This window comes from Anomalospiza imberbis, chromosome 5 (genome assembly GCF_031753505.1).
Source record: "Anomalospiza imberbis isolate Cuckoo-Finch-1a 21T00152 chromosome 5, ASM3175350v1, whole genome shotgun sequence".
Taxonomy (NCBI): domain Eukaryota; kingdom Metazoa; phylum Chordata; class Aves; order Passeriformes; family Viduidae; genus Anomalospiza; species Anomalospiza imberbis.
The window spans coordinates 15531816-15557553 of NC_089685.1; the positions used below are offsets into that span (position 1 = coordinate 15531816).

At 33.9% G+C, this 25738-nt stretch overlaps 1 protein-coding gene across 1 annotated transcript in view; it reads left to right on the forward strand.

Annotated features, from left to right (window-relative positions):
- Positions 1-25738, forward strand: part of TBC1D22A (TBC1 domain family member 22A) — a 136447-nt gene that overhangs the window by 22905 nt on the left and 87804 nt on the right. Inside the window, exons 6-8 of the mRNA XM_068189759.1 lie at positions 959-1087; positions 1469-1531; positions 7137-7251. Coding sequence (XP_068045860.1) covers positions 959-1087; positions 1469-1531; positions 7137-7251 — 307 coding nt within the window. The remainder of the gene's footprint in view (positions 1-958; positions 1088-1468; positions 1532-7136; positions 7252-25738) is intronic.

Below are 25738 nucleotides of genomic sequence, written 5' to 3' on the forward strand. Positions count from 1 at the left end.
TTTTATTCAATAAATTTATTGAATGAATTCAATATTTAACACAAAACACTGGGACAGGATATTAAATGTCAGACAAAATCTTTAGGCAAAAGTGAAGCTGGTGGGATTTAAAGTACTTGGAATCAAAGACAAGTCTGTATATCTTAAAGAAATTCATTTTGCCAAAGAAAGTACCTCTTAAGGTATCTGGAATGTAATATGGCTTGTACTTACTGTGTTGTCATTATAAACAAAGTAATTAAAGTGTACAGGAATAACATTTTCAATTATTTTAATATAGAATCATAGAATTGTATAGGTTGGAAAGGACCTTTAAGGTTGTGTAGTCCAACCATAAAGTCAGCACTACCAAGTCCACCACTAACCGTGTCCCTAAGGGCCACATCTACTCATCTTTTAACTACCTCCAGGGATGGTGACTCAGCCGCTTCCTCAGAAAGCCTGTTCCAGTGCTTGATAATAATTTCCATAAAGAAGTTTTTCCTAATATTGAATCCAAGCCTCCCTTGCTAATGTATATAATTCCTACTTACAGGCAATTGAGTTAAAACACAGTGTTAAAAAATTTTCTAAAATTGCTCCAATACTGGCCACATAGAAATTAAGGAACTCATGTTATTAATATCAATAACTCATGTTATTAAATTTACCTGAACTTATTTATTTAAGCTTTTCTCCTCAAAAATCAACACCATCTTAGTATTTTTGATAAGAAATTGCATTTTGTGGAAAAAAAAGGCAAAAAAACCCCAGCTCTTTTTCTGAGGTGTTTGTATCCGAACTTTTATATGAATTGGAGGGATTAAAAAAAATAATTTTGTAAAGGATTATTCAGATTTGTGTGGGAGTACATGGCACTGCGTTAGTTTGTTAGATCTCCTGTCACATGTAATCAAATGCCAGCAGCGCTTTTTGTAAGGCCAAGAGTAATATCTTTATCATTTCACTGTTTTTTCAGGGCTATCTTCCTGCAAACGTGGACCGAAGAGAAAGCACTTTACAAAGAAAACGCAAAGAGTATTTTGCATTTGTTGAACAATACTATGATTCCAGAAATGATGAAAACCACCAAGATACCTACAGACAGGTAGAACACCTGATTGAATTGACTTTTATCTACAGAACACTTGCTAAAGGACTTAAAGATTATTTTTGAACTTTGCTGCTGTTTTTATCTGTTTCTTTAATCATGTCAGATAGGCAACCCTCTAATAATTTTCCTAAATTTTAGAAGTAAAAATATGAAGTAGTTTTGATCTGAAATTCAAAATAGTGGAATACTTTGAAAGATTAACTTAAAGATTTGGCTGTATGTTTTGAAATACAGTAAAAGTCCATGTTATCCCAAAAGTAATAATACAATGGTATTACAACTAATAGAGTAAACCAATAGAATTATTTTAAGTATTATGTTGCTTAGAAAATGTGCTATTGGTTCCTTTTACAGTATTCTTCTTTGTCTAATTAGATCCACATAGATATACCACGCATGAGTCCTGAAGTTTTAAGACTTCAGCCCAAAGTAACAGAGGTAAGAATGATATATTTTCTTCTTGTTAGAGAAAACATTTTATTAATGAATCTGATATCACAGTTTTATTATTAATTATTTTGATTATAATTGCTATTTTGACTTTAGAATGAGCTTAAATAAGTAAAAAAAATGAAGATATATAAGTAGAGGCTAAGAATAGCAGTGTAAGTATGAGTAATAAAAGCAAAGGCACCTCATTAATTTCCTGTATTGAATCTGTCAGTTTTTATTGTGGTCTTGTGCCCTTGAGGGCTTTTTCCCCCTTTTTTTCCTTTTTATATATTCTGTTAATATTGTGTTTCTTAAGTAATCCAGAGCATAGTCCTGTGGTTCCATGTATTTGTCAAAAGCATTTAAGGTCTGAGTCTGGAAGTTCTTAGAGTGTTCCACTTGGGAAATTCTCTTTGAATTTGTAGCACAACTGGTTTGAATGCCTTATCTGATTTTGCATCCTTGTAAGTTTTGTATGTTGAGTACACTATTTAAATTGTTTTACTACTGGTGTAACTATATAATTAATGTAAATATATAATAATGTGATTAATGGTAAATATATTAGTCAAATTGGCCTATATTGTTGGGGAATTGAATCTCATTGGGACTTTTCATTTTGAAGTATATAGGTTACACATAGCATAGATGATGTAAGTGAGTAAGCTGATGTGATGAGTAAGTCAATTCTTTGACTTACTCTCTTTTCTAATGGTTCCAGTTAGACCTTCAAATGTATTGCCATGTAGCTTCTGTTCATACAATTATAGATCCAAGTAGAACACAATCTGGTTAATTATGAGAACTTAAATGCAGAACTAGCTTTCATTTGGTTTTCCATTGTTCCAATTATTTGTTTAATGGTAGTGAACTTCCACGTGTTGGAGAATTGGTTTGAAGAAATAGCCTAGTACAGTGTTTCAAAAGAAAAACATATAAATATAGGGCTTTACCTGCTTTCTGCACAGTGGTGTTTTACCTGGGCTGTTCTAGGGATGAATCGAGGAGTAGTGTAAGTACAATCAAGGGGCAAGAATGAAGCAATACTGGTAAGAAATAAACTATTAAAGGAATTAATTAGATCTGTGGGCTGCTGGGAGAATGGGCTTGCATCTGTCTTCTACTCTCTCTATGATCTTAACCAAACTCTACTTGCTTAATGCTATTGTTAAAGAACATGCTGAAAGGGTCATACCACCCAATTTCTCCAATGTTGCTTTCTTTTGCTCTCTGAGTTTCTGGAGACCTACCACAGCACCACCGAATCCCTCAGCCCCACAGCGATCCTTCCCTAATCTCAAGGGCTCTTGCAGATAGGGTGTGTTGTTCCCAGAGCTGGCTCTTCTAGAGTGAGAGAAGGTGCTGCTGGTCTCTGGTGAGCAACAGTCACTCCCCCCTTTTTAAGGTGAGATTGCAAGGGCTATAAAGAGGAGAAAGGAATCAGAGTAAGGGTCAAAGACAGGTTTAAAGGATGACACTGTGCAAAACCGTTGTTGTGGATATTATGGTGAGTTTTGTATGTACTTCTGATGCTGCAAAGATTTAGAGTAATGGTACCACTACTGGGAAGAATGTCCCATAGAATGAGATGAACAGACTGTAGTTGATGGAACTGGACAAAAGCACTGGTTAAAGTTTCAGAAAGACAGCACGTGTATAAATCTCACAGTCTCCCGACTTAAACTTTCAAATGCTGCTATTCCAAGATTTTTCCTGTTCTTGGTGGTATCAGTCTCTGTTGCCGAAGAGCTTTTAATTAGAGTTAATAAGGCTGTTTTAATGTCTTATCTGATCTCAGAGTTTGGTTTCTGTAATAAAATGTTGCAGTTTAGAAAAAGATGTTTTGACTATTATGTGTGAAAATAAGTCGTTATTATGTGTTCCTTTTAAAATCAGTTTATAGTGTTTGTTTCTTATGGGAGTTATATGAATCCTGAGTGAGGGGGAGGTAATGTTGGAGCAAGGATTTAAAGGACTAAAAATGACTTAATAGTGTCCCTGAAAAAGGAGAACAAAAGAGTGGGAGGTGGTCTTTCATATAGTGCAGTCAAGTTATTTTAAAGACTACTTATTATTTAGTTGTAATAAATTTGATTAGCCAACATGGACTGATCTAATTTATTATCTTTTCTTGCTTTATCTTTAACTGTATTTTGTTGAAATGGAAAGCACATGACTGTGTACTTCCCATCTATGCTTGCGTATTATACATAATAATTTCAAGAAAACTGCACAATTTAAAATAGTTTAAATTTTTTCCTCCTTCTCTTTTTTTTTTCTTTCCCTCCTCTACTTAGAAAACAAAAAGCAAATTTTCAAAAGCTTTTGAGTTAAGGCTTTGGAGGTTTTGAAGTTCCTCTGAGGTGGGAAAACCCACAAGTAATTCAAACCTTCATTTAAGCTGATGGATTCTTTTCTTTATGTATATGAATATAGTTCTTGCTGTAATTATGAATGAGAGTCAAATTCAAAAGAGAATAATAGATTGGTAATGACATCTCATGAGATGTAGTGGTTCACAGTAGAAAAATAATTCCAGTTTTTGTTGCTGGTTTGGAAATCAAGAAGGGATCCTTTTGGGAAAGTGACCTTTTTAATGAGTCCTATTTGAATACAGTCATGAGTGTTGTATAGAAACATAAATCAGCTGGCTGTTCAAGTTTTCAGTGCTCATTTTTATTGATTCAGAACAGTAAATTAAACTACGAAAATGGGTAGGTAATTGAAAATGGTATTTCAGTGTGTATTTCAGAATTTCTGATTGGAATCATTTGGGGATATTAAAGCTGATGTGCCATCACTGAATGGTGCTTCCTGCTCAAAAATATAACACCCTCCCCAACAAATCCAAACACCACTCCCCTTATACCTGGATTTTAAAAACACTTTAAAATCCTCAGGCTTCTCAATATGCAGTGCAAACTATATGCTATCAGGTTCTGTGGAAATGAAAGGTTGGTGGTACAAATTTGTGAATTGGTTGACTTTCAGACATGCCTTCATGAGAAAACACTATGTTTATAGTTTCTGCAGTGGGTATTTTGATTGATTGTTTTTACTGAATTTGATTGGTTATTGACTGTGCATATTTCGTAGCCTATCACACCATGAGTTTTTTATTTAGCCTAGTGCATAACCCTATTCTACATTCTGCAATTGCTACTTTAATAGGTTTCTCTAGTCATCTCGTTCTGATATTTGTTTTTTTGAGAAAGTTGTTTGTATTTGCAGTATGTTAAACATGTCCTTTTTCAGAAGTGAAGCACATAACGATAATTCTGATAATAGTGACAAACTAGTGTTACTGAAAGTAGAAGTCGCAATGGACAGAAGCAGGCAGAGTGGCTGTGAGCTAACCAACCTTGCTAGATTGGCAGTTTTCCAGTAATACTAAAAAATATTACATAAATAACTGTAATTTCATCAGGGTATGATTACGTATAATGTAAAAGCATGTTGTAAATGGCTGAGTGTAAAATCTTTATAGAGTTATTGATAGACAGTGAAACACCAGTGGCTATTGCTTAAAGGGCAGAGATTGGGTTTTCTTTTTGGCTTAATATGCAGTTCTTGTTAAAATGCATGAGGTGACAGAACTAGTACCAAGAATTTGTATCTAAAGGAATAAGCATCTTGGCTAATGGAAACAAGAGGCTTCTATGGAGGATTTGCTAATGATTTTTTTTGCCTAATCTCTGAACTCACACCACACACAAACTGAATCTCAGTTGGGGTTGTAATGAACCAGATGTGAGCTGTCTTAAGGTTTGTTTTTCAGTGCCCACCAAAACTTTTTGTACTTACTGTTGTTGACTGGCTCCCCTGTTCCATGAATTTTCAGCCAGGGAAACATAAAGCCTGGAGGACAGTTGACTCTCAAAAGAAAGCCTTTAGGAGAAGGATAGATGTTGTTATTTGAGACTTGTTTTCAAAGCAGAAGGTGCAAATATATTTCAGCTTCAGATAACTTATGTGGAAGCCTGTGATGGGAATTTCAAACACCAGGATGCGAGTCCTTTATGTCAAGACCTTACCTTACTTAAAAATGACTGCAAGAGGACTTTTAAATTAAATAATAAGTCTTTATTTAAAATTGAATTAAAACAGTCAGTTTATTAGTCTAACAAAAACTTAAACTAAGATTGAGTATAAATAATCCTGACTTCACAAATAAACACCTATTGCATCCTTTCAGGGCAGGTCTTTCACTGGCTTTCTTGAAGGCTGAGCATTCCTTGACTTCTGGAGCTGCAGCAAACCACAGAATCCTTTCAGTCCTTCCAAAATGTCTCCTCCTTTTACTATTGAGGCCAGATCTGAAGACCAGTATAGTTTATGCTCTCATGAATGAGCAAACATTCTTTTGTTTCAGAAGATTATATATCCCTGATTACATGCCTGTAGTTAGGACAAAGCATGTAGCTGCTTTCACTCTGCTGCTTATTTGCAGTCTTTCAAAGGCACATAATATCTTCAGAAGCGAATAACTGAGACAAGATACAGCCTGATACAGACCTAAATGGAGTCAGAAAAAAGTTCTCTGATTTCCATGCTCTCTTCTCTTCTCATGCTGAGATATAGTTTGGCCTCATGAGCTTTTGCAGATCCTAAACTTCAGTTATAGATACCTAAGCTTCAGTTTTCAGAGTTGAGAGGGTGAAGTTCTGTGATATGGCAGGCAGTTGCCTTATTTCTACATTTCCTGATTGTTTCACTTTTTTCATTATCTAGTTTGCGGATGCCTGGAGTGTAAGACTCCACACTGGAGTATTAGGCAAGCTTAACTTTCATGAAATCTCTTTATGGGCATGTTATTAAAAAATCTAAACTATATCAAGTCCTTCTTTCTGTTACTTAGGGTTAAATAGAATATTTAGTAGAATACTTCTTTCAAATAGATGAAAAATTATGGGAAGATAATTTCACATTTCTTTCCCTTGAGAAAAGAGGCATTTTATATTACTGGAAAAGCTCCAGTGAATAAGAGCTACTTTGTATTAACTACTGTAACTGAATTATATGCTAGGCTGGTTTTAACATGTGCTAATACCCTGAGAATGCTTCCTTTTGAAGAAGTGAGAAGCTTGCAAAGCATTGGGAGTTGGTTATGAATACCAGTGTTCATTTATGCTTTTGTATGCATGGTTTTTATACTATTTCACTCCATGATATTAAGTTTATCTGCAAGGATGTTTTCAGCATCCTTATGAGGGGAAGCAGATGGGCAGGTACTGATCTCTTCACTCTCATGACCAGGGACAAGACTCAAAGAAATGGCACAAAGCTGAGTTGGGGAGGTTTGGGTTGGATATCAAGAACAGTTTTTTCTCTCTAAGAGTGGTTGAACACTGGAACAGGCTGCCCAGGGAAATAGTCACAAGACCAGCCTGACAGAGTTCAAAAAGTGTTTGGACAGCACTCTCAGGCACATGGAGTGATTCCTGGGGTGTCCTGTACAGGGCCAGGAATTAGACTCGCTGGTCCTGATGGGTCCCTTTCAACTCAGGATATTCTGTAATTCTATGAGGTTATGAAAATTTACAAGTGTCTTGTTTAAAATGTGCTTATCACTTGTTAAATTAAATTTATGGTTTCTTTAACTCTTTTTCAGATCTTTGAAAGGATTTTGTTTATCTGGGCAATACGTCATCCAGCCAGTGGATATGTTCAGGGCATAAATGATCTTGTTACTCCTTTTTTTGTAGTCTTCATTTGTGAATACATAGGTAAGATTTGTCTTAATACTGAATTATGAATTAGTATTGGTTTTGAAATATAATTTTCATTTTAACCTATTTGGATGAGCTAATCAAAGCATAATTTGATACATTAATTTTATCATAAATGTTTGTAATTATAAATCTGTATTGCTTTAAATATATACTGAGAAGCAACCAGATTTTGTGTAGTCAGTGAAGTTCAGGAATCATCTTGATTTCTGCTTAAGAAACTGTTTTATTTTCCCTTTCTCTTCTAATTAATGTTTTTTTTTGAAAACTTTATATTGTACATATGAACCAGGTAACAGCATCAACACAAAAAAATGCCTGCCCCCCAGGAAAAAACACACTGAAACAAAAAAAGTAACCCATGAAACATGGATATTTTTAAATCACTTGTGGGGAAATTGAAATAAAGGGAACCTATTAAACTGCATCTGTGGCTGAAATAATGGCATCCTGAATTAGGGTCTGAAAATTAAGACAAGAGTAATCAAATTTTTGTGGTTAAGAACTCTGCTCTTCTGAGACTTACAACATTGGTAACAATGGTAGTGTCAACAAGTCCATTTGTGTTTAGTTTTTGGCTTTATGTGTGAATATACTTTTGAAAAAATAAACAACTTAGATGTGGGTTAAATCTTAAATTTACAGATTTGTATTTAAGTTGTAAGCATTAAGAGAATGACTGACTGTTAACAATAAGTCATTAATAACTTGGGTATAGCTATGGATATAAAAGGTAAGGTTTAACAGTAAAAATGATAATGTTAATCTGGTTTGCATTAGAAATGCTTTTCTTGTACTTGTGTTTATCGTACACACATACAGTGAAACTTGTAAGTGTTGTGTATGTAGACTAGAGCAATGTATTGTCTGGCTACTTCAGTGGGGCTACCTACAGTGGATTCTTCCTACCTTGTCTGTGCAAGATATCCATAGGTGTATTTATCCAGATTGATTAGTTTTAATGAAGGACAGATTATCCTTGAGTGGATGATAGACTATCCATTTACTCATTTGCATGGCAACACCTCTGTTGCTTTGTTCATTTCTTGTTTCATAGGGGGACGTTTCATTGCTAAGCAACTAATGAGAACTACTGCTGCTTTCTCCCTAATCATCTCCTAAGTAGGGTAGAGGCCTACTCCTGAGAGTATTTGCAGTTTCTGCCTTTTACTCCCTCATTTGACAGATCATGAAAATGTTCTTAATGATCCTAGAACAGTAGGGTCTCTAGTAGACTTTAGGGTTGCTAATTGAAATAAGAAGTTCAAATGAGATGTGATTAGAGAATTGATATTCCATGTTAAATAGGCCATTTAATTAATATGGTAAATAAGTTTGTCTTTACCACCAACTTACATTTGGAGACTGATGATTGTTAATGTATTTGCCACATTGTCTGGATTGTCATATTGGAGAGTATAGCTGTTCCTGTGAGTGTTTGGTGAAGAAGGACAAATCGTGAAAACTTTCAACCTTAGAAGATAGTTGGGGAAATGTATGAAGCTCAGAAAACTGTATTGTGAAAGCTCATTTAAAAACTAGTATCTATATCACAAGAAAAACAGCAAAATGAAGGCTTGTTTTTCTTTCACTACAGTGGTGGTCGTGTCTAAAGTGCCAACAGCAGTTATTTCCCTCAGAGACATACAAAAAATTACATACAAAGATTTTTCTTGAAATAGCTCTTTGATTTGAATCTTTCTAATATGTTCAAGTTACACTGAGTGATGCACTCAAGTTAGAATGAATAAATGGAATGGGGACATGGCATTTATGAAGTACGTCAAAAATCCTGTAATAAAATTGCAGGATTCAAAACTAACACTCTGAATTGGGCTTTAGTAATTTATGTATAAATAAACACACAATTGCAGAATTTTCCTATCAAAAATGATTACACTGTTACTGTACTTATATTTACTTCAGTAACATTCTGTATTTACTTCAGACTTTTACTCTAGATCTCATTTCTTGGTTTTACATGAATATTGGTTTGTACATTAAACAGCTTCATTTATTGCAATATTTTCACTATTGATTTTTGTATTTTTCTTAATTTAACTGAAACCTTTTTGCTGCAGTTCTAAACCTGGAACTAAATCTGGACCCTTAATTAAACAATTGGAAGTAATAATACTTTCTTTCTGTAGTTAAAAAAAGTCCTAAAGAATTATTGAATATTAATAATAAATTTATGTGATTGACAATGCCTTTAATAATAAATCTGTGCTGACTAGGTCATCTGATTATACATCCTGGTAATTGACAAAACATTTGCAGTTTTGTCAAATATTTTGGTGGGAGGAAAGCCATGTTTATTTTACCTTTACGACAACTGAGAGAGCCCTTAATCCTTAATCTTGCATAACAAGTGTGTGACATAGTTATTTCAGTGATGGGAGTTTTTTTGCTCTGCTGAAGACATCAGCAAGCTGTTTGGAGAAGTGTTGTTAAGGAACTTCTGAAGATAAAAATGACATGGATGAAAATGCTAATTTACTCTCATTCAAATCTGAATGCCATAAAGTAGGTTTTTGGGTGTGTATATAAGCACTGGAGTCATAGATGTTTTGATGGATTAGTATGGATTGAGGTATCTAGTTTTAGCACATAGATTCACACATTTAGAATATATACAGGAATTGAGTGTGTTAAATGTTCAGGACATTCTTTAAACTTTCCACCTGTATGATGAAAGTGTAATCTGGTAGTGTCTCATTAGTTTCCAGTTTGCAATAAAAACAGAATGCTGTAACATTTTCAGCAAGAGAAAACTTAATTGTCAAACAAGCCAGGAGAGGGAAAACCATAATTAAAGAAAATTTCAGAGGGGGTAAATACTGGCCCCTGCTGGAATACAGTCATTGCAGTTTTGATTTTCTGTTCTAAATTAGGAGGAGGAGGATAAGAAACCTCAGGTTTCTTATACCAGATGATTGTGTATGTTATTCTCAACAGTTTTTAAAAAAATTTTCCTCCTCATGAAAAATGCTGGAGGTATTTAATTGTATTTTGTCATATTATAACAGCCTCTTTAGAAATCCAAACACTGGAGGTGTTGGAAAATGATTCTGGGCTTAGTTCTAACCTCCTGCATGACATAGTAGTGTTATAACATGTGCTGTCAGAACAAATGCTAATTACTGTCAGGGCAGTTTTCCTGAAAGCCCTCTGTGTTTGTAGCATATTAGTTTGTGTCAAATGAATCTCATCCCTGCATATGCACCAGAGGGTTTTTTGTTAATGAGATAAGATATACCATGTGACTGCTCAATATTTGTAGACTTAATGTAGACAAGGAAATTTTGCACTGGGTTGCAAGTCATCTTTATTCCAAGTTGCACAGATATGCTCTTAGCACACCTTCCTCTTGCCCTGAGTTCCTCTAGAGCTATACTGTTTCCTAGTGTTAAGTTGTGCTGTACAATTACTTGTGGTCTCTCGCTCACGTACACTTCACTTTATCTGACATTCCAGTACATCATCGTTCACTGGGCTTGTGTGTGTATCTAAAACCCCAAAGAGGATCTGGATTTATTCACCATCCAGAGAGATGAAAGTTTCAGAGAAGTGCCACCATGATAAGGATGCATGTCAGATTGTTGCTAAGTGGAATAGCTGTATGAAATAATTTTAAGATGCCTAGGAGTATTGGCTCAAGGGAAAATCAGCAGTTAGTAGGAAGTCAAGGGCAGAAAATGAACACTACTATAGCACTTGGTCATTTTATGTTGGATAAAGAATGACAAGAAAAATGAGGCTGCTGAAGACTGGAATGGCAATTGAGATATTGTCTGCAATCCTCTTGAAATAAAAGAGCCTGAGACAAGTTGATGATGCTTACAAGAACTCATGAACTGAAAACTTTGAGAAGAGTGATCTTACCCTTGTAAGTATTTTTTCTTGTCATCTTAAATCCTTTTTTAGATGGCATTAAATGAAACTTCTGTTACCTAGTGTTTTTTGACTTGATACTGCTATGACTTTATGGAATAATTAACCTAGGTCCAAATCCTAGTGGAAATGGGATAGGATTTATTCCCAGACTACTTTTACCATGAATTAGGAAATGTTCTATGGTCCTGAAAATGCCTTCATCTGTCTATAACTCCCTTGTTTACTGCTTTTTCCCTCTCATATGTTACAGGAAGTCTTCCTGTCCTTATAACTGGTATGCAGTCTCATTTTTGTCTTCCTTTCACCCTTTTAAATAGTAATTTTGTTTTTTTTTCCCCACAGTTTGAATAATGTATCAAATATGGTTCTTTTCATTGTATAATTGGAGTAAAGTTTAGAGCATTTTATCATGGATGTATCTGAGGTAATTCCTCAGTGTTTGTTTATAAAATATGAAAATTTTTTAGTTAACCAAAGATTTTTTTTTTCCAGGAGAGTTGTAATTTTGCAGGATAAATAGATCTGTTTGGAATGTACATAAAACTGAATTTCTGAATAATGAGAAAGCAAGCCAGAGAGTAAAGAGTATTAACCCACTGACTTTAGAGAACTGCTTTTCTTCCTACTTACAGGGTTATAAGGTAAAATTTTGTTCAGCATGCATTATTTCCTGTACAAGGCCAAACTGAAGCCTTGGTTGCTACAGTATATAAATTAATTTGAGATAATTTATCCTTCTGTCTAAATATTTAGACCATTATTATTCAGTTCCACCAATTCGCTAGTCCTTGCAGAATTATGCATAGGACTTGTACATTGAGGTTTTGAGGAGAGAACGTAGAAAAGATGTAATGTATTTGTAGTTATTTAGAAGAGACTGACTGAAACTGAAGGATAACAAATTGTTTTTATAAACTAGAACAAAGAGTTATAACTGGATGCTTCTCCTTCTCCCAGGGCCTTCAAGTTTCTCTATCTTCTGATTTAATAGGAGAGAAATTCTGGAAGACTTGCCAGGACTGAGGTTCAGGAATATGAGGGGTTTCGTCAGTTTAAGAGAGTCACAAAGATTTTATTTGCAATTGTAGTATACTCTTAAACTTTTCTTTTAATTTTGGCATTAAAGTTTGTAATGAACATCTACTGTTTTCATGCTTTTCTTTGTTTAAATAAATAAAAGATTTTGCCCAATATTGTGTTAAAATGTTTTTATTTACACATTTTTTTGAAATGTTTATGAAACACAAACTGAATTTACATAAAAGCAGAGACATGAAGCATAATTGATATTTTAATGTTTTCCTTCAAGTTTTAAAAATATAAAGAAAATAAGTGTTTTTTTTATACCCTTTTAAAATTTTATGAAAAACTATTCAAAACAATTTAAATCACTTTTCTGTCAAATGTAAATTCTGTAGCACAAGTTCCATTTAATTACATTGATTTTTTTTCTCCTTAATGCAAATTGCTAGTAATGTAGTTTCTGTATACAAAGGTATGTTTCAGTGCTGTTTCTTAATATTTCCATAATTTTATAGTAATACTAGTGGCATCAGGTAAGTTGACTCAAGTTATCATAAACATGAGCAATATTCCATGAAATATTCTTTGATAATTAAATGGAGTATTGTTATCTGTGTGATTTTGGTGAGCAAAGACTCACCAAAATCCAAGACTTGAAAGTACTGATAAGCCAATTGCATCTACGTAAGTCCAGAAAACATCAGAAGCATTCCTCTGAAAAAACTGAGCCGCTCGGTGACCTGAATCTTTTTACATCAGTTTTCTTTGCTGCACTCTTTGCTTTCACATATTATTGAACACTTAGTATATGTACAGCTGGATATACATATATATGTGAACATATGTATTTATAACTATAGCATGGCATAGAAGTTCAGCATTATCTTAGCTTGCTTTGAGATATCCACTGTTCACCTTTTCAACTTCTAGGAATATGTTGCCCCACTCTCCCGCTATTGCTGGGCCAATCTGTTGTAAGTGAAAGTATTTTGTACTTTCTGCAGGGTAGCTGAAGAGAGGGAGAACTGTAATGAATAAGGTAGACAGTATTTGAGTTTGGTTTTACAGATTGATGACTCCTGCTTTGTACCATGGAAAAGGTCCAGAATAAGCAGAAACCTTTGTTGAACCCACACACAGAGGACTTGGTTACTTCTATGCTGTGAAGCAGGACTGATTTTGACTGAAGTGGGAGAACAGTTAGAAATTTTTTCCATTAATTTAAATATTTTTGAGTTGTCGTTTTTGAAAAAAATCCAAAGTTCCTTCAGGTGAATTACCTGGAAGCAAAGACAATAAAAATATAGACCTGAATTTTAGTGCTTTAAAAAGCATGCTTTTGAAGAATTTGGACAGATTATACTTTTAAATTGTTAATTTGTTTTTATATATGTCTCACTTAAATGAATTATTCACAATCTCTGGGCAATTGTCTTTATTAATATATAATGTTGTTTTTCAGGCCTAATTGGATGAAGGATCCTTACTGTTTTACATCCTTTTATTCACTTTAAACAAATAGGAGAATCCATGTGACAATAAGGAGTACTGAATTCTTTGAATTGTTTGTCCACTAGCAGTGGTATTGTTCTGATATATTGTTCTGTCTAGGGTTGGTTCATAAAGCAAGATATTTGGAGGCATTCCAAACAGAACTAAGGAAAACAGGGCAGGATGTTAAGAGGACATCTCAGTTTGTGAGGGGTTAGGGAATAAGGGGGCATGAAGAAGGGCAAATATCTTGGCAGAACTTGTATAATGGAGAGAATTGATTGATAGGAACCAGTGAACTATAAATTCCTATTTATCTTTTGATCCTTTTATTTTGTGTTTGAATCTTTATTTTAGTTATTTACCTGGAGAAATTAATCTTTATTGTTTAGCATGATTGTTTGAATATTACGTTTTTAGTTGCCGTGGACTTACTCTGTAGTGGACATTTTGTTCTGGCTTAGAGCTATAAAACTATTAAATTTAAAGAATTATTTTTCAATATAGTTAGAACAGTATAAAAGTCCTAGTGAATGTAGTTAAGCTTTACTCAGATATGCAGTCTGTGTGTGACTTGCAGGTGCTGGAGTTTATTCCCTACTGTTTTTCCCTAGTTGCTTAACCTACTGGAAGTTTGCGGTGGCATTTAGTATCAACTGTGTGAGTGGATGTGTTGGCATAAGTGCTCTCTATAGGCTTTCATAAAATGAGGTGATTTACTTCTTTAGTTAGTGGAGTTTTGGCTAATTGCACCAACCTAATTTTGGCATATTTTAGAATTTAGTAACATTGAGAGAAGGTGTCAATAATGAGCAGCTGAGCATATATCTACAAGCAACTGTATAGTGTAGTTGGGTAGTAGTACATTGCTGCATGTGTTTTACTCATGAATGTATTTGATTCCCTGTGAGGGCTTTTGATTCAGCTGTGTCATCTAAGTACACAGCAAGCAAACAGAATAAGGTTTGCTTGTTGTGTACTTAGATGATACAGCTGAAGCAGAGCTTTCTGCTGTCAAAACAGGTGGCTTTGCTTTTTCTTTTCCAGCCCAAAATATGCATTCCTGTCTTCTCTTTTTGGTCCACAGTGGCTTTCCTTGGGCACAGTTAAACTGGCTGGAAACTAGACCCATAATAAACAGAATTATTTAACTTTCTGCACTCATCTTGAGAATTAGAGAAGAATGTGAGTGCTGATGTGGGGATAAGAGCAGGTCAGGGAGGAAGGGAGAAGCGAAGGTCTATTTAGTGCCAGGTAGCACTGAGACTGCTTTAGCTGTGTAATGAAAACATGCTCATTATAAGGATTTGTGAAATGCACTTTTTGCTTAGCAGGTTAGGGAACATAAACAGATATGGGATATGGCAACATGCTATTATTTTGCTTCCTAGTAATGTCTTGAATGACCCTGATTTACTATAGATAATGCAATTTTACAAAATTGGTTTTTCTCTCTATTTCAATTTTTGTTTCACTCTCTAATGTGCTGTTAGATTTCTGAGCTAATTAGAACAGTTCATCTAAAATGTTAGATGCATTGTTGCATCCAATAGACTTGGGCTTTGCCCCCTTCCTGTGCTTTTCATATGTAAACTTTTTGTCACATTTTCTATAATCTTACTTTTTTTTCCAAGTATATTTGTAGTTCTTATTAATCAAAGTGTTTAAAGTCATATCATATTGATGCAATAGAGAAAGCAACTCCATTGAAGTAAATAAATCTTCATGACTTCCTGACTGAAACAAAATTAATTTCTTGAAAATCTCTTCAGTTAACCACACAAGCTGTGAAATGTAAATTCTTACATGAATTCTTATATGAACTGGCACATATTGTTGCTTGAATAAAGCGTGGGCTGTGATAAAATACCTTCTTCAGTTCGATTACAGATATAGAGTAGTTAACTATTACTACTTAAATACTGGATACTTAAATCATAAGGATGTATTAGTTGACAAAGTAGGATGTGCCTCAGCTTCACTATCTTTCAGGAAAAAATTATTGTAATTCAACTCAAACCTTTTTTGTGGATAATCTTAAAAAAGGCTTCTATCTTTTTACAGTGGAGTAAGCCTAATTAAAGTTAGAATTCTCTGGCTGTTGTTGATAATAGCTGTCAGAAGTGAAAAAGAGACATTAATATTGTCTTAAGTATATCCAACTGCTTAATTGCCTGTTATTTTTAGCTTTGTATGTAAGAGAAAATCAGTACTTTGAGTAATGGTATTAATTGCTCATAGTCTCTTATGAGTGTCTATTTAAAACAAGACAAAAAGAAAACCATCCCAACCCTCCTTAATGACTGAAATTTTACAGTCTATTAGTATTTAAAGTTTTTTAAATTTTTAAGTGATTTTCAAAGAAAGGACAATCTATATAACTTTTTTTCAGAATGTTATCTACATACAAAGTCACTGTGCTCTGAGTCTGAAACCTGTCACTTTACCCTACATAAATAAATGTTTCAAAACAGACTCATATCTAATTATCATATTTTTATTGAAAGTTTAGCAAAAGTTGTTGCATTTTTTGATCTATATTTGACTTACAAGCTTTAAAAAAAGGTATCTAAATTGATTAAGAAAGGCTGACTGTAGAGAAAAGCTTAAAGAGCAGCTGTGAAGAAGCAAACACTTTGTCCAAGATTACAATCAGCGTTGGACAGGATTTTTCAGACCTAGTGATTTTTGATGGCTGGTAGTAATAGCTTCAGCGTACCAGTGTTTAAATTAAATGTTTTTTTTTCTTAAAGATGTATAAGACTGGCTGTCCTGTGAAGTAGGGAATAACATTAAAATTTTTACTCTTTGGTGGCATAAGAATGGAAAAATTAGCAATTGCCATTTCATAAAAATGTTTTTGACTACATCTGTAGGTGTAAGATTACAATCATCTTCCTACTCTTCCTAACATTACAATGTTTTCTTATTAATATTAGAGCAAAAATAATTGGATTATATTTCCTTAAACTTACAGCTTCTTGTTATTTGTTGTACTGGTCTCTCCATTCTTGCAAGTGGAGGCATCTGTAGGTGGAATTCAGTGTTTTGCATTAGCCTTTATTTTGTTTGTTTGTTTTAAATATTTATTGCATGCTTCCATGTCATACCAAAAAAGTGTGTCTTGAGAATACTGATCAGAGTACTATGGTGTATGGCCCACCCTACATTTATCTTTTGTTGTAAAGCTGTGATCTAAAGTGAATACTTTTTTGAAAAGCAACTGGGGAGTTCAAGCCTGTGTAAAGCCCATCCTTTAGATGACTGTTACAGTTTTTACACTTTAGAGGAAAAGCTAAGTAGGAACTTGAAAGTTACTAATAAAAATTTCTTCAATCATATCACTGCCAGGAAGTCTATCAAAGAGGCAAAGAGTCTGAAAGAGATCTGATGGAACCTATAAAATACCATCTCATAGCAGGAGATAGTGTGGATTTTTTGCTTAGATATTTCTTGTGAGGAAACTTTCCAAACCCTGTCTTATGGGCAAAATAAGAGGCGTTCATTTCAATTTTTGCTATAAGAGATGTATCGAAGAAATCTCTGAATTAATAAAAAAAATTCTTAGGTCAAATGGGACTACTCAAACTTCTGTCCTAAGTATTCAGAATAAATAAATGAAAGGTTTATACTTTCTATTGATTTGAAGTGTTTGATATTTTCAGGTAACTCAGATTTGTCTTTTGTATCATTCTTTTTGTATCATTCAAGTTTGTTTTTTTTTTCTTCTCTGATGTATGCTAAAAAGAACTTGAGAAAAAGAATTATTATTCCCCCTATATATTAAAACAAAACTGTCAGTTAAAGTCCTCTTTTACTGTATAGGATTATGTGGATTTAAATTATCTGCTTTTAAAGTTTGTTTTGCATCCATATGTGTGTTTTTCTAAATTTTCAAATGTATCTGTCTAAAGAAGATGTGCTATTTCATGATGTTTAGTGCACACTCCCAGTATTTTAAAAATTAAATTAATTTTATAATATGAATGCTAATGTAAAAAACAGTGCATTTTTCAAGTTTGAAGTACATTTTGTGGTTTATATTGTCTCATTTTTGAAGGCACTTAAGAAACTAATAGACTCATACTATGAGGAGTAATGAGACATTAGTGAAGGGTATTCTGTTTGAAACTACAGACTGGAAATGTTGGGTCATGGGAATAAATGGAAAAAATATATCTTGAATAGTGGTAGAAGCAGTAAATAAAATTGAAGAGAAACCAAAAAATTTCTACAGGTATAAAAAATGGAAGAATTGTGAAGAAGGAATTTAATTGCAATAAATACAGCTATGGGAGAGACATGTATTCCAAAGGGAGCAGCATATTTTAGTTTTGGCTTCTGCATTCCTATTTCTGCTCTCCCCATGGTCTCCATATAGTTATAATTAGTGATCATCTCTCTTTAGTGAAGCGGCACAGAAGTGCGTATACTTCCAGATCTAAGTCTTCTCAAGAATGCTTTCCAACAGACTGGGAAATTACTTTAATGGCTTTCATGCCATTAAAAGTGGCTTTTGACATCCAAATATCACAGCTTTCTGTGTTTGTTATGAAGTAACTTGTGGGAAGAAAAGCTGAAAGAGAAACAGCAATGCTTAAGCAATGACAACATGCTTTACAAATGCCAGAATTGTAACATTCCAATCCTCTTACATAGATCAGTAGTAGCTGAAGATCTAAGAAAATATTTTCAAATCGTGGATCTGTGCTTTAAAAAGAATTGTAAGAAAAATTTTTTGTCTTATTTTCAATGAGATACTTGGTTAGTTAATAACTTTTAGATGTCGAACCAATACAGATAGATTTGTCAGAAGTTTGTGTGCCGAAACTTCAATTTGAGTTGGCTTTGCTTGTAATTTAAATGCAAACCTTTTTTAATCATTGTAAACTGGGTTTTTCATTAGCATGAGGATATTTTGCTGGTTTCTTATTTGATAAATATGATATTTTAAATTTTTACTTTAATCTGTGGAAAACAAATTTTTAAAGCAGAAGTGAAAAATTATGTACTTGAGCACAGTAACAAAAAAAAGGGAAAAAAGATTTTTGCAAAGCAGTTTTTCTTCTGTAGGCTTTCACTGCATTATTTCAGAGAAGCAGAAAGTACTTTATGCTTTTATAGGACATTCATTTTGACAAACTCCAGTACTTAAAAAAAATTGGCTTACCAATTGTGTTCTCATCAAAAACATTTGTGAACTGATTTGTGTGATCCATCTTTAGTTAATTATGACATAAAAAATTACTGCGGTATGACTGAATTTTAAGGACAGCTACCTTTCTTACAGTAACATTGTTGAAGAAAATTGGAGATCATACTATTATTTTTGAACAGACAGAGTGGGCTTTTTTTCCTAGAGGTTTGATTATTTCTTTATCTTGACAATAAATACCTATACAATATGTAAAAATATGTTTGAATTTTATGAAAAGAGCAAGCCTTGTGGCTTTTTTTGCCTCAGAAGCATACGTAGCAGTTTCATTAGGAAAGTGTAAATCACAGCAGATTAAGGTAGTTAAGGAATGCATTTAGCAATTAAGCAATGGAAGAAGTAGTTTTACCTGCGGAGTGCATTCTCCTTAAATATGCTTCTTCAAATTCAGTATTTGCAGTTTGTGCTAAAAAGCAGAAATAATGGATGTTACTTAATTTCTGTTGTAAATAAGGCCGGAAATCTATTAGGTGGATTTCCTATTAGCTGTGAAGGTTGTGGGAGATTACAAAACACAGAAGTATGTAATTTTGGTTAAGGAAATTGATATATATCCAATTGAAAATTGGATATTGCACAGTGTGGGTTGCAGCAAACTGCCACTGTCGTAGACATGTGGGGATGTTGTCACTGAGGTACAGTTGTTTCCTCTGCCATCCATTTTTCTTTGAGAACTTATTTTGCTATACCATTCAAATGACATTAATGGGTTAAAATAAAAATAGCTTCATGAGTGAGCGAGGTTATACTTACACAGAGTTATGGTCATATGTAAATGGTTGATGAGCTTATGTGACAGTCGCAAATTTTTCAGTCTTCAGTCACAGGAAAAATTGCATTTCTGAATGTTTAGAAGTTTTTTATATTTATGTATAAGTTCTTGGATAATTTGTATTGCTTTTATATTTACTCGAGTTAGAATTGAACCTTTGAGTGTTTAAAGTTATCCTGGAAATGTATTAAACATTTTGCTGTTTATGAAATTGTTCAAACGAGTTCTCTTTGCCAGCCTTCTATTATTAAGTAATTACATGCAAGACAATTTCTTTTTTTTGACTTTTTTTAAAATATTTTCAGTAAAGAAGTATCAATTTTCAGTACTTGCAAAATTCACCCCTGCATATGCAGATACATATACTGGTTTCTTTATCTTTTAAATATATTGTAGCTTTTAGTGCAATTGATTTTTTCCATCTCAAATAAATAGTTCTGTTTCAAAACTACATTAATTTATGTATTCTCTTTGAAGACTTTTCCAGTGCTAGGGTGATAGTTCTGAAATAACTCTCTAATCAATCCCATACCTGAGTACAGGGAAGGCCTATGTTCCTGAGGTTTGCTTTAAACTTTTTTGACCACACTACAGTTTGCTATTGTCCCACTCTTGGTGTTTTGTCTGTGTGTGTTTGTGGATATGCATGTTGATGCTTAAAAAAATGAAATGATAAAGCACAAACTAGTTAATTAAAAATGCAATGTGGGAGACATGTTCAACCTTTAATCTTTCATTTCCTCTTCTCCAAGCACCTTTTGGATTTCTCAGGGAATTCCCTTATGTGGCATTCTAAGAAAATTCTCATTAGCGTCCTGTGCTCACCATGCATTCTGGTTGCTAATTATGAATCCCTTAATTTGGTGTCACATGCACAGCTTCTCCCTGGCAGGCTGTTTTGGTTGACAGTGGCAAACCTATTGAAGTGAATACTATGAGAAGAATTTGTTCTGATCATTGTGTTCATTGTTGCTGAAGTCCATTTTTAGGAAGAGCTACAATCTTACAAGCTTTGAAGGCTTCTGTTTCATAATAATGTCATGCCCAAGGATGTGGCTTATACTCTTCTGATTTCAAACTGCATTTACTGGCTGATTTCTCACCTGTGTGGAAGAGGTTCTCAGTCCTGTATTTGGCATTATGCAAGTTCTGTGAGTCAAAGACCTCTTGGCACTTAATTCTCCTTTGTACCCTGTTTTGGTCATAGAGTTTTTAATCTTCCTCCTGTCTGACTCGTGAAGCAGTAATCTCAGTCTGCTGCCTATGAGGAACTGATATCTTTTGTTTAATTTGCAACGTGACCTGAGAGTTTCCATTTTTCAAATAAATTTACCATCCTTAAAAACAGGTCTGGTTTTGTCTATATATGTGCAGTGGGTTATGAATATGAAATAAGGGAAAATTTTGGATTATTTAGTGTGGAGGAAAAAAAGATAATTAGAATCTAGCCAAGAAAAAGTCTGGGTGGAAAAGGTCTTACTGGCAAGCAGTGTAGGCCCACTAAAGGAAGTCTCATAATGTTTTACTAATTACTTTCATACAGAATCTGGAATTAAAGTAGAAGTATATGAAGTATATCTTTTGTGATAGAGCATATTGAGAGTACTTGCAGGTTCATACATTAATTTTTATGAGCATAGAAGTTCAGTCCATGTGATCAAGTTTGCTGTGCTCTTGGGCAGGATGATTTGCCTTGCTCGCCAGATCACACAAGATTGTAACAGTTACCATATGCAGCAAAATTACTTAGAGAATTCATATTAGTAAAATATAATGATTAATGTTTGATACACCATTCTCACATGGATGTATAAAGATATTTATCTTGCTTCCTGTTGCATTTGAAAGGTATTGTGGAAGATCAGTTGAAAACAAATGTAAGATTATTAGCAATGTTTAAATAGACAAGTTGTCAATATATCATGTATGTGAGAACATGACTGGTTATAGGGGAATATTTGAAATGCAGTAAGGTCATGTTTACCTGGGCCTGGACTGATGAGATGATTAAGGTTTTTTTAAAATTTTACCTTTGTGACTGCAGTTCCACAAAGAAAAGGGAAGGTTTTACTTTGGTGATTCATCCTTAACAGCTCAAGAGATATTTCTGTCAAGATTAATATGTAACTAGGTCTTTTTCAATGGGAGATATTGATATGGTAATATACATATTTAATTAGGCAATTGTTACTGAAAGAATTTACATTTAAATGCTCTATTATGTCCTGATCTTCTTAGAAAAACACTGCCTTAGTGCAGCAGTGACTGAATAGGTGTTTCATAAGGCTTTTTGAAAACTGAGTGTGGAGTGGAATATGTAAGATCTAGCTGTGGAAATATTGCTGTGCACCTCCGCATGCAATCATGTGTGTTTGATTTTTTTTGTACTTTGCATACTTGGGTGGTAACCTTTATATTAGGTCTGCCTGAAGATGTAACATCTGAAGTAGATTGCAGCACAGTAAGCTTTATACAGAAAAGCACCTGTGCATCTGTGGTCAGAATGGTTTCCTTGCACTCCTGCAAGAAATACACAATTTGGACTTCAGGTATATGGTAATGCTTTTTCTACATTTACACAAAATAGTGCTAAGAAAGTCTCCAATTTTAAAATGCTCAGCTCATTCACTGATCTAATGTTTTAATGTATTGTTTTGTACATAGCGTGTATGTAAAGAGCAATCATAATTTATTGGTGATATTGCAGTCTGTTTTGGGCTTCAGCACTAGGTATTTTTTTACCCTGCCATCCATTTCATCCCCTTCCTTGCACTCCAGTGGATTCATCTGAGTTTTGCTTATTCTGAGTGTTGAGAAACGATTTCAAGATAAAAAGCTACAGTTAAAACATTAGTAACACAATTAAATGTGTGTTTCATTAAAAAAATCCTTTGAGACAATGTGTGCTTTATTTAAGGGAGATATCTTTTGTAGGAACTTGCTTGGTGTAATGGAGTCTGAAAACTATTGTTACATTCTTTTTTTTCACACTTTATAAAGACTGAGTTTTGGTGTTGGTAGCAGGTTTAGAGAAGTTCTGAATGCAAACCTTTTTGTTGGTTGCATGTGTTTTTACCCAGATCTGTACTGAAAAGGTAAAATTCCAGCACTGTTAAAAGGAGTCTATTACAGCTAAAAGACAAAGATTGGTTGAGAACTTAATTTTAGCATTCTGAACAACTTCAATCAAAATCATTCATTAGGCTCAATTAAATTGAGCCTAACCTGTTTAATTCAATTAAATTGAATTAAAACCTACTTTTAATGGATGCAAGCTGTTTAGCATGTTTACTTTCTGCTGTCATTGGGAAACTAATCTGCAAGTAGCTGTAAGCAGTATTTTTTAAAATTTTGATTTTATCCTTATGTCTCTGCCTTTGTGAGTGGATCCAGTTAGAACTGTTTAGAAAAAGTGAGTCTTTTTGCATGGTGGGAAGTTTTAGAAGCATACCCTGGGAGTAAGAAGAGCTAATACCATGCTTACAGCAATGCATGTATTCAGATCAGCATGTCACAGACTCCATGCTACAACAGTTCTCCTCCAGGCAACCATTTTCCTATCTTTTGCAGTTGTATAGATAACATGATAAAGATCTCCACAGGAAACTGAAGAAGAAGAGAAATGTTTCTGTAAGACTTCATAATTGGGAAGTCTTAGGCAGTGATCTTTTCTCCCCCAGACATTGCACACACTGGCCTGCTATTTCTGTCCACATTCTTTTATTCAGTCTTTATGTTACTGTTCATTCAGATTTCATTAATTGAAAATAAATTTAAAGTTATTTAAAACCAGAAATTGCAATTAAGTTCTCGAGCACAAATAATACGTTATGGACTTTTGGGATGGTTATTTTGTTATTTTTGCTTCTGTTTTTTCTGAAATCCCTTGTGGTCTTTCTTTCAAAACCTTTTTAGTGTGTTTATTTCTTCATCCAAATATGAAAAAGGAAAAAAAAAAAAAGAGCAACATGGAACTTGTCTGCTTTTCCCCTTAAAACTGCAGGAAAAAACAACATTTTGCACTGTGTGCATACCCAAATAAATGAATGAATACTAAATATGTGGATTATGATTTTGCATAGCATTCTGCCAATTAAATGTTCCTTAATTGGTGTGTGTCAAAAGGTATGGCCTTTTTAAATTTCATTTATACTTTGGAAAAGGGTCCTTTGGATATTCAGTGTCAGTTTTGAACTTCCTCAGTAAAGTGTAGCAAGGTAAGGTGGACTGGTGCAGCAGAAACCATTGACATCACTGAGCACTTGCTTGTTTGAGACGTTGCTTTTGTGATGCTCTGCCATCTTTATTAGAAGAGTTCTTGGGTACTTCCACAGTGTTGCTCCTTGTTCATCATAGACCACAGTTAAATCAAAAAGTGCCAGTTAACGTAACATATCCAAAAATATATATCTTAGCTGATTTCATGAAACTGTATTGTATTATAGCTCCAAGTAATTATATTTATTTTTTAAAATACTTGGTTGCAGAATTTTAAGCCAAAGTTTGTCTTAGTTGCTTTATACAGGGGAAATACTTCTGGGGTACAATAGAAATACAACTGAGTTGTCTGAAACACTTAATTAGATTTTTTTTTTTAATTTCAAAGCTTTATTATCTGATTTAAGAAGAGATGACAGTGTGATGCATTGGAAGCACAATGGGATTGAAAATTGGTCTAGAAATAGTTTATATATTTAAAGAACATATAAATGATCTTGAATAATTATTTTGTGTTTAAGAGGCTTATGGAAATGCTAAAGATCAGCGTCTTTAAGCCACAGAAAAGCAAAATGTTCTTGGATAGATCTTCAGAGGAGACAAAACAAGACAGCTGGACAAGTACTTAATAAAACTGCTGTTTTTATGTCTGTAATGGCTGAGCATGTGGTTCTATGACATTATAATTGGGGACTGCCAATTCTTTCTTCTAAAAGCTGTCTGTATCTGTTGTTGTTCCCTGTGGAATAATGATAATTTTACTTAGAGTAGTAAATTTGTGTCAAATCTTTGTTCTTTTCAGAAAGGCCTGTCCTGGCTTCCTCTGTGCTTGGGGAACATACCTCTGATGAACAGTAATTGGAACCATTGAAAGATATTTCTTAAAAGCTATAGTGTATTTTCTGGGGGGAATAAAAATTGGTCATTCTAATTTGATAATCCATCTCTATTAGAACAATTAGAATCTAGTTTTTCCAAAATATTAATGCTGGAATGTTGTTGCTGTCCAAGTTGCATCATTAGGCTACCTACAGTCTGCCCTGGTTTTCTTACAGCTTGCAGGTAGTTCAGTCACAGGAAGCAGGTCATTTGGTGGGTGTTTAAAGCTTTATTTCAGCTTAATTTAGACTTCCACAGTTTAAACGTCTGCATTCTGAGGCAATCCTTTTAAGAGCAAATTATAGCTAATACTGAGAAGCAGGATTTTTTAAAATTATGATTAATCTGATTTATTTATCCTTCTAGTTTAGAACAAGTCAGTCACTTTGTGGTCTTCTTTGTTGGCTGTGAAGGGGGGTGAAGATGCCCACCTTTGATGTTTATATGGATATTCAGCTTTTTTTGTTGGTTTAAAACCTGATGTGAGAATATAGTGTGAAATGGTAGATTTTGAAAGAGAGAGACAAAAATGAGGTAAGATAAGAAAGATGAGAAAGAGAACATAAAAAGTCCTTTTCATTTGTTTTCTTTTCATACCCACGTGTGTTTGTGCCATAGTTTATAGCTACCTTTTCTTTCGGAAATATGATACCAGTGTCATGAAAAGAAAAGGTGCTCCAAGGCAGAAAATTTGCAAAGGAGCACATTGTCAAAGTCGCTGTAATCTCATTCTACAAGCAAATGTTTGGTGGAGGAGGGTCTGAAGACTTAATTCAAAGGGAAGACACTTCACTATATGTTTGTGTTTTATATAAATACAAGAAACTCTAGTACGTTTACTGTTTTTTTCTGTAGACATAGTGAGGCAGAGTGAGAATGGGTTGCTTCTTTTTTTGCCATTTGAAATATTAAAATGAAAGTTAAAAATATTAACTAGATTTTTTTTTTACCACTGGGACACTGGTGTATGAAAATATAATAAACTGTAT